The 9,580-nt window shown below is 63.4% G+C and overlaps 1 protein-coding gene across 1 annotated transcript; it reads right to left on the bottom strand.

Annotated features, from left to right (window-relative positions):
* Positions 1-95: 95 nt before the first annotated feature.
* Positions 96-4,888, bottom strand: LOC113940808 (rho GTPase-activating protein 27-like; the record flags this gene model as incomplete). The annotated part of the gene is given in 4 exon segments (XM_027631956.1): positions 96-524; positions 3,828-4,202; positions 4,204-4,565; positions 4,820-4,888. Coding segments are annotated over 3 exon segments (1,146 nt in total), but the record flags the coding sequence as incomplete, so codon positions are not given.
* Positions 4,889-9,580: the final 4,692 nt, after the last annotated feature.

The following is a 9,580-nucleotide window of genomic DNA, read 5'->3' on the forward strand; positions in this document are numbered from 1 at the left end:
TCCTATTTCCATCTCCATCCCCATTCCTATTTCCATCTCCATCCCCATCCCTGTCTCCCCCCAGTCCCAATCCCTGTGCCCGGCCAGGTGCTCACCCTCTGCTCCGTGGGGCTGTACCGCGTCCCCCCAGGGTACATATCCTGGGGGCTGCCTGCGTCTCCCGCAGTGGGGGGGTCCCACGACGTCTCACCTGTTACCGAATTATAGAAAAAAGTCTGTCCGCTTCCTTCATCCAGGTGCTGCTCCCACTCGGGAAACTCCGGGCTGTGTGCGAGCGAGGAGGCGGGAGAGGCGGCGGGACTCACTCCGTCGGCCGCCTGCCCAAAGGGACAATCCCACGTGGTCTCTCCCGTCACGGGGTTATAATAAAACAAATGTCCACTCTCCGTGTCCGTGTGTGTCTCCCAGTCCGACACGGAGCCGCCGGGCTCCTCCGGCACCGAGCTGGCAGCGGCGGCTTCTTCCCGCAGCTCCTGGATGTTGAGGTAGATGGGATCAGGCGGCTCCTCCGGCTCCTTGCGCGCCTGGGGGGGGACACGAGGGGGTCACCGGGTGCTGCAGGTGGGATGGCATTCCTGGGATGTCCCCACAGTGGTGCTCAGGTGGGGGGGTTAAGGAGATGGATCCTGTTCTTGCTGCTGGGGCGCCCTCCTGGGCACCCCAATGAGTGGGGCAGGAGGTGCCAGTGATGGGGTGTGGATTGTGGGAGGTGGAGGGGGCACCCACAGCTCCCACAGCGGGGAGGAGCATCCGCTGGCAGAGGGGATGGGAGTCCAGACTGGGCACGTGGGGAGACATCGTGGTCCCCGGTGCCAGCACCCACGTCAGGGGTACCCGTGTCACCTGCTGCAGGCAGGACCCTCACAGCCAGCACCCTCATCACCCACTGTGTGAGCACCCACATCAGCACCCACCTGCATCACTGGTACCCACATCACCTGCCACCAACAACACCTGCATCACCTGCACCCACATCACCAGCACCTGTGTCACCTGCTGCACACAGTCCCTGTGTCAGCACCCACGTCACTGGCACCCGCATCACCCACTGCATCCAGCACCCACATCAGCACCCACATCACTGGCACCCAAACCGCGAACACCCGCAACATCTGCACCAACATCTGCCACCTCAACACCACCGACGTCCTCATCCTCTGCACCCTCAGCCTCTGCTCCCACCTCCCCGACACCAGCACCCCAACACTCACACCCACCCCACCCTCACCCACACCCCAGCGCCCTCAACACCAGCACCCAGAGCACCAGCACTCACATCACCAACACCAGCACCCAGAGCACCTCCACCCTCAAAACCAGCACCCCAGGACACCTCCAGGACCCACATCACTGACACCAGCACCCAAACCACCAGCACCCACATCCTTTGCACCTCTGGACATTTCCAGCACCCACATCCCCTGCACCCCTGGACATTTCCAGCACCCACATCCCCTGCACCTCTGGACATTTCCAGCACCCACATCATGAGCACCCACAGCCTCTGTCTCCCCCCAGGGCCGAATGCTGAGCTGACAGTCCCATCACCACATCCCAAAATAAAGGCCCCAGTACTGGCCTGGCCTGGCTGACCTCCACCCACAGGACTGCTCAGGGTGGGGGGATGTGTCCCCTGGGACCAGGCAGGTGCTGCCAGTGGGGAAACCCCTCCTGGCACCCTTTGAACTCCCCAGTTTTACAGCCGGAGCCTCTCACTAACAGCCACGGGGACAAAGGTCCCAACCTGGCCCTGCCCATCACTCAGGGTGGGGGGACAGTGGGCACAGTGTCCCTGGGGACACCCTGGATCTGAGGGGGACAGCGACTTGATGACACCCCCTCGCCCTCCCCCTGTCACCCCACGACCCCCCTGCCATGGTGAGCAGGGCTGGAATCCAGCACAGGGGGCCACCCTCCCTCTTGGGGACAGGGGACATGGGGGTGACCACGAGGGATCCCTGGCACGGAGCCCCCCAGCACCTCCCTCTATCCCATGGGTGCATCCCTGGTGGGGTTTTCTCCCCTGGGGTGGGCTGGGTGCCCCTCACCGCTTTGGAAGGGGCATCGTGGCACCTGCCAGTGCCCGTAAACAGCCAGGGAAACCCAAGAGGGAGTTTGGAGGAGCAGGACCCCAAAACACCCCCCAGCCCCACACTGTGTGCACCCGTGGGTGCTGCCTACCTTCCCCAAGTGCAGCAGCCTTGACACCCTGCTCCGGGCCCGCCGGGGACCCCCTGACTCCCGGTCACCCATCGCAGGGGGGCCCTGGGCTGGGGGTGCAGCGTGGGGGCACTGGAGTGGGAGGCAGCCGTGGGGGCACCGGGAGGCTCCGGTAATGCCACGGGCACCCTGAGCCAGGCCCTGCACCCGCCGCGCTTCCTGCCGGGGTTCGAGGAGCGGAAGAGACGCCCGGGGCGCAATTGGCTGTTCTTGGGGGCTGTTGTCACCCATCACCCTCCCACTCGTCACCCGCTCCGGCAAAGCCAAGGCCACCCGAACAGGAATTGCACCGGGATGATCCCCCCCAAATTTAGGTTGGCCCTTGTGGTGTCATCCTGTGCCACCAGAAGCCGATCCAGGGCTGCTGCGTCCCCCCAGCACCGGGATCGCCCCATCCCAGCAGTCAGGGTGGGGTGGGGGGAGCACATGGTGGCAGGGCCAAGGTCACCACGGTCCCATCGTGGCTGATACCGGATGGTTTTGGCACCAGTTGGATTTGGGCAGGGAAGGGGGATGATCTGGTGGTGGCACTGGGGTTGGGGACCCCACTGGGTCACCACCAGAGCGGGGTCGGTGGCTTTGGGTGTGCAAAGGGCACAGCTGAGGGCACAGTGTGGAAAATGGGGTAAAAATGGGGTGTAAAACACAGCCCACCACCACTAACACCCCCTTTCCTCAAGCAACACCCCCTCCCAGGTGGCACAATCCCTCCAGCCCCCCTCCAAGTGGGGGACACCCAAGTGGGGTGCTGCAGGTGCCTGGGGTTACCCCAAAGTGAGGTGCTGGGGTAGGGGCAGGGGACAAGCCTGTGGAATCCCCTCTCTGCTGGCACCGTCCCAGCCGTGTGCCCCAGCCCGTGTCGGTGGCAGGAGAGCAGCCAGTGGGGGACCCCCACCCTTGGGTGCCCCCCAGCAGCCCGGGGGTCGCTGGGAAGGGCCCCTCGTTACTTACTGGTGTGGGGTGGGCGTGGGTTTGGGGGTGTCGGGCGCTGGCCTGTGCTGGGGTGCACCCAGCACCCACCTCGGTGCCCGGGTGCTGCGCCCAGGTGAGGCGCCCAGGTGAGGCCCCCGCCCCGGCAGGGAGGAGCTGCCGCGCTTCCCTGTTAACCCCTTTCTGCCTTCTCTCACCCCGGAACGCTGCCGGGACCTGGGAGGGACATCTCAACAGCCCCCCCCCCCGAGTGGCACCGAGACCCCCACCCAGGGACTGCAGAGCTCTGCAGAGCAGGGGGACTGGGAGAGCCCGGGGGGGCCCATGAGGGTGGGGAAACTGAGGCACGGAGTGGGGGCTGAGGGGGAAGGTGTGCGGGGAGGGGGTGCAGGGGGCTGGTGCCCCGTGCTCATCCCTCCCCCTAGTTGGTTAATGTTGGCAAACCTCTATGGGGAGCTCACCTGTAGGTTTGCCCCACAGGGTCAGCTCGGTGGGGGGACACGGGGGGGCCTGGCAGTGCCTGTGGTGCCGGGGTGTCACCCCACCCTGTGCCGGGGGTCACAGGGTCGCAGTGGGGCACTGAATCAGCAGAGGGACCCAGGTGTCCTGCCTGCCCACACACTCAAAGTCCCCCCCCCGCGCAGCTTTTGGGGACAGCAGCGGGGATGTCTCCGTACCTGAGGTGCAGGGCCGGCCCCAGGCCACCTCCTGGCCACATCCCTGTCCTTGCCGGGGGCGCAGAGCGTCTCGGAGCGGCTCTTCCCGAGCGGGCGAGCGTGTCCTGGGGAGTCCCCGCGAGACCCCGTGGTGGTGGCACCGCGTTGTGCCCGTGTCACCCGCGCCAGGTCATCCAGGGAATGCGAAGGTCTCACGGGCTCGGCAGGGTTGGGGGTCAGCCCCGAGGGGACCCGAAAAGAGCTGAGTGACGGTGGGGAATCCCTCTGGAGCACCGAGTCCCTCCTGGGCAGTGAGTCCCTCCTGGGCACCGAGTCCCTCCTTGGCACCGAGTCCCTCCTTGGCACTGAGTCCCCTCGGGACACCGGGCACCCCCCCCGATGGCTCTCCCGGCTCGGTGGCACTGACGAACCGATACTCGTAGGCTGGCGGGTGCTGGGGGACGAGCGTGGCCGGCTCTGTCGCGACATGTCCCGACGGCGGGGGGTCGAGTGGGGCTGGGGAGGCGATGGGGGGCAGCTCCTTGACGTACTGGGCCGGGATGTAGAAGGGCCGGGCGTCCCCGCTCCGCCGGACGTGCCACCAGTGGGGGTTGGTGCGTTTGAGGAGGATGTAGCGCTCGTTGGGTTTGATGGAGACCAAGGTGCCGTCCTTGGCGCGGTACTCGAAGCCGTACTCCACCAGCACCAGCGACTCCTCCGCCGGCACCGCCGCCTCCATGGCCTTCCCTGCACCTCCGCCTGCGGGACACGGGGCAGGGAAGTGGTGACCCAGCACCCAACCCCTCCTGGGGTGTGTGAGGACCCCCCAGCTCAGCTCCCTCGGGGTCCCCACTGAGCCTCTGAGCCCAACGAGGTTGTTCCACAAACCACCCAAACCCGTGGGAACAGCCCCGGGGTCACCGCCACCGTCCTCGTCCCCATCCCCAAACCCCCCAAGCCACCGAGCCCCAAGTCCCTGGGCCCCCAAAGCCACCGAGCCCCCCAGATCTCACCTGCCGCCGGCGCTGGGGTTGGGCGGGCGCGCGGCCGCGGGTCCCGCTCGTGCCCGCGCCGGGCTCGTCTCGACTCGCCCTCGGTTTCCTGCTGCCGCCTCGACGAGAGACGGGGCCGGGCCCCACGGCGGGGTTGGGTGCCCAGCCCCCCGGCCCAGGACAGGGCTGGTGGTGGGGCCCAGCCCGTTTCCTCCCCTCGGGCGGGCGGGAAGGGACGATGGCGGAGGGGGACCCGCCGCTGCCCGACGAGGAAACGGCTCCTCGGGAGGTTCCTGCCGCAGGAAGGGCCCAGCCCCGCCGGCTCAGCCGGGATCTGCGCTGCTGCCGGATCCGGCACGGCCTCCCCGGGCACAGGGATGGGGACCCCGTCAGGGGGGTCCCACGGGAGCTGCCGTGCCCTGGCTTTTGCCTCCACCCACCCCGGGGAGTCTCACTGTGCTGGTGGGCACACCCCAAATCTTTCTGGCACCAGCATGGCAGGGAAAAGAACAACTGGAGAGGCTGAAACCGGTGGGGAGCAGGTGGGAAGGAAAATGGGGCAGGGAAAAAGGGAAGGGTCCTCCATCCACCCTACAAAACCCCTGAAGGATGGAGAAAGAACAGGCAGGAGGAAGGAGGACAGAGGAAAAGGGACAGGCAGCATCCCCTGTTCCCAACCCTCCTCTCACAGAGACATTGTGTCAGGTTGAACCTGTGATCTGGTCCCTTCCTTGTAGAGAAGGAAACCCAAAACCAGCTTCACTAGTTGTTAAATAAACTTTATTTTTGCACGGGGAGGGGTTAAAGGAAAATAAAATTTCTCCCAAGGATGAGCATCGGGGGGAGAGGAGCAGCCTGTGGCTCTCCCACGGCGCTGGGTGGGCTCTGTGAGTGGGAGATGCTCGGGGTGCCCACGGTCCCCCCCGGGCACGCAGGTCCCTAAAGGCACAAGTGTCACTTTGTCCCCTCCCTGCGTGGCTCCGTCACCCTGGAGCAGCCCAGCTTGTGCAAAACCCCCACGTAAAAAAATACCAGTTTTTCAGTATCGAACATCTTAAAAAACTAGAGCTTTGATCAACGTCAGTTCTCCACATCCTTGATTGGAAATCTGGACTGACACCCGGGAAAGCTGCTGGGTTCCACCGGGAGGGGACATTGGCACCAGGAGGGTGGCAGGGAGCAGCACCTGGTCAGTGTGAGGAGGGGTGGACCTTCCCACCCGCCCTGCTCAGCCCTGGGTGGGCAGAGGGTCCCACAGGACCGGAGTCCCCATCCCACACTGTCCCTGTCCCCAGGGAAGGGCCAGGCGCAGGATGGGCTCCCGGGCAGGGGGTCTGTGCTCTCTGCCTCCTGCCATCCCCATCCCTTGGGGCTCATCTGGCTGGATGAGAAGCCGAGGGCAGCGCTGAGGTCGGTGCTGGGGGCTAAAGGCTGGGCTCTGTGCTGGCCTCCAGCCGCTGCTGGTACCGCTGCCGGCGCTCACAGCGCGGGCACGACGTGGCCCGGGCTTGGCAGTCCCGGTGGAAGACGGTTTTGCACTCGCTGCACCTGGGAAAACAGGGAAAAAAACACCCACTGTGTTGGTAACATCAGAGCAAACACCAAACTCCTCCTCCCAACCAAACCAGGGAACACTTCCCTGTCTTAGGGTTCTCTGAGCCCCAGCCTGGCTCTGGCTCAGGAGGAGCCTTGAGTGCAGGAGCAGCAGCTGCTCGAGCAAAACCTCCACCTCAGCAGCTCCGAGCCGGAAGGAGCATTGTGGGTGCTGCCGGCAGCTGCCAGTGTGGGAGAGAGACCCAGTGAGGTTTGAGCTGAGGTTTGTGCCCTGCTCTCACAGCGGGGACAGCACTGAGCGAAACTTCAAAGGTGTGACAACCACCCCTGGAATAACAAACCCTGTGACAGCGACCCTGAGACACCAAACCCTGGACACCGACCCCTTGACACCAATCTTGTGACACCAACCCACGTGGCACCAACACAGCGACACCGACCCTGTGACACTGACCCCAGGACACCCACCCCTGCGATGGCATCGCTGTTGGGGACCCTCTGCTTGCCAGGGCTGGGGCACAATCAGAGACCCCCGCCCTGATGGTGGGACCTGCATGTGGCAGGGACACTGTTGGGACACCAGAGCCACAGCGAGGGGACAGCAGCCAGGATGGTGCTGCCCTTGAGGTGGGAGGTGTCCTAATTGTTCCCTAATCCAGCTCAGCAGCAGCAGGAACGTGAGGAGCCACAGTGACACCCTGCATGGAGCAGCCAGGGGGGACCCCCCAGCTCGGGTGGGGGGTTCAGTGCTGAATCAACAGGACAAATGTCCCCACTACAAGGGCTGAGCTCAGTTTTTGGGTTGTGATCCCCAACTCCCCAGTGGCAGCAAAATGCTGCTCAGCCACATGCCAGCGGGGCAGCCAGATTTATCTTTCAGTGTGCAAATACCTGGTGCACAATCCATGTGTGAACAGCACCAAACACCTTAATTCCCCAAAGGATCCGTGGGAGCAGAGCAGTGAGACACCGGCAGCGCCAGGAAAAGGACAATGACATCACAGCCGAGGTCAAATCCTGCTCCTGACAGGAGTTGCAAACCCTGAGGGGCTCAGGATAGGGAAAGACTTGTGCATGGACAGGAGGGATTGGGAACGGGAAATATACATTTCCCCACTGGAATATACTTCTACGTGGCCTCTCAGATTAGCAGCAGTGGTGGCTGCTCCCCGGGGCTGGTTCCGAGGAGAGCTAGCATCTCCTGCCTCCACCTGCCCGAGCCCCGGCGCAGGAAGCGCCCGAGCTGCGGGAGCCGGAGAGGGTCCCGCGCCCGGGGAGGGGGGGTTGTCATTGTTTGAGGTGTTGCAGACACATCCTGCGGCGAGTGTTGGTGTGACCCCGGGGCGGGCAGAGGGGCAGGAAGCCGGGTTTAGCTCCGCGAGGACGGCGGTCGAGCCGCTTTCCTGCTGCACAACCTCCTCCTCCTCCTCCATCGGGTCGAAAAAGAAAGACGTCAACAAACTTCCGAGCTCGGCTTTACGGGGCACGAGACCTCCAGCCGGCTGCCAGCCGGCTCAGCCACACATACCGGCGCTTTCCAGAGCCTGGCTGCTCTTTTTCCAGGGAAAACGGGCCCCCTGGGGGTGTTGTTTTCTCGATAACGAGCTCGATGCTGTCGCTGCAGCAGGGAGGGGAGTGAGCAGCGCTGCTCAGCCACCACGGAAATACTGACAGCCACTTAGCGCGGGGCACCCACGGATCCCGCTATCCTTGGTATTTTCTGCAGGTTCTGGGAGGTGCTGCTCACTTTTAGGGACTGCCAGGCAAAGTGAGGCCGTGCAGACCATCGGTCTGTGAAATCTCTCTGCCAGGATTGTGCTCAGTGCCAAATAGGATATGACAAGACAAGAGGAAACGGCCTCAAGTTGCCCCAGGGGAGGTTTAGGTTGGATATTAGGGAATATTTCTTCAGGAAAAGGGTTGTCCAGCCCTGGCACAGCTGCCCAGGGCAACGGTGGAGTCCCCATCCCTGGGGGGATTTAAAAGCTGTGTGGATGTGGCATTTGGGGACATGGGTTAGTGGTGGCCTTGGCAGTGCTGGGGAATGGTTGGACCGGATGATCTCAGGGGGCTTTTCCAACCTGAACAATTACATAATTCTATGAAATAACCATGGAGATGTGGATCTCTCTCCACCTACAATGGAGCAGGCTCCTGGGCTGGAAGGGTTTGCTACTGACTTCTTCAGCAAACCCTGATGGTGGTGGGGACAAACCCCCCTCTACCACCCTCCCCCTGTTCCTGATTCCAAGTTCTGTCCAGCTGCTGCATCCCAAGCCACAGTCGACCCTGCTGCAGGGCAGGTCCCTGCCTGTGAGGGATGGGAGCTCTTTGGGCAGAGGGAAAATCCCAGTGAGAGCCACTGTCACCCCTGTCCTGCTGGGAACATCCTCAGCCTCTTCCCAGCACATCTCACGGTGCTGCCCATTTGGCTCTTTGTTTCCCAGAGAAGCTCTGGCTGCCCCATCCCTGGAAGTGTTCAAGGCCAGGTTGGATGGGGCTTGGAGCTACCTGGGCTAGTGGAAGGTGTCCCTGCCTGTGTCAGAGGGTGGGACTGGATGTTTTTTAAGTTCCCTTCCAACCCAAACCATTCTAGGATTCTATGAAATCCATGTCCAGGCATCCTTCCTCCCCCTCCCTGGCTGTAGATGGGGGTAGGACAGTCCCACTGCTGCTTCCCCTTCCCTCCTGCAGCCCCTGGAAGGGGTCAGACTGAATCTGAAGGGGAGATGTGCTGGCCAGGTGAGTGAGGCAGAAGCACCTTCCTCCTGCTCCTCCTCCCTCCAGCCCCTTGGTTGCCCACCAAGGCTTTTGCAGGCTGACAGCAAGGTGCTGGTGGCTCTGCATCTTCAGTGTGCAAAGCCACCTGTCTTGGTGAGACCTTGGCTCTGTGAGGACAGTCCTCTCCTGCCCCAAACAGCCCTGATTTGGTTCAGCTCATCCTGGGGCTGATGGGTCCCATGGGGACATGGGCACGAGGACGTGGGCACCGTGACAATGAGTCCCAAAGGATGGGGGAACCACGAGGACATCGCTCCCACGATGACATGGGCAGCACAAGGATGTGGCCCCCGTGAGGACATGGGCACCACAGGGATGTGACTCCCACAAGGACATGGGCACCACAGGGAGGTGACTCCCACAAGGACATGGGCACCACAGGGAGGTGACTCCAACAAGGACATGGGCACCACAGGGAGGTGACTCCAACAAGGACATGGGCACCAC

This window comes from Corapipo altera, unplaced genomic scaffold (genome assembly GCF_003945725.1).
Source record: "Corapipo altera isolate COAL_440 unplaced genomic scaffold, ASM394572v1 129743, whole genome shotgun sequence".
Classification (NCBI taxonomy): domain Eukaryota; kingdom Metazoa; phylum Chordata; class Aves; order Passeriformes; family Pipridae; genus Corapipo; species Corapipo altera.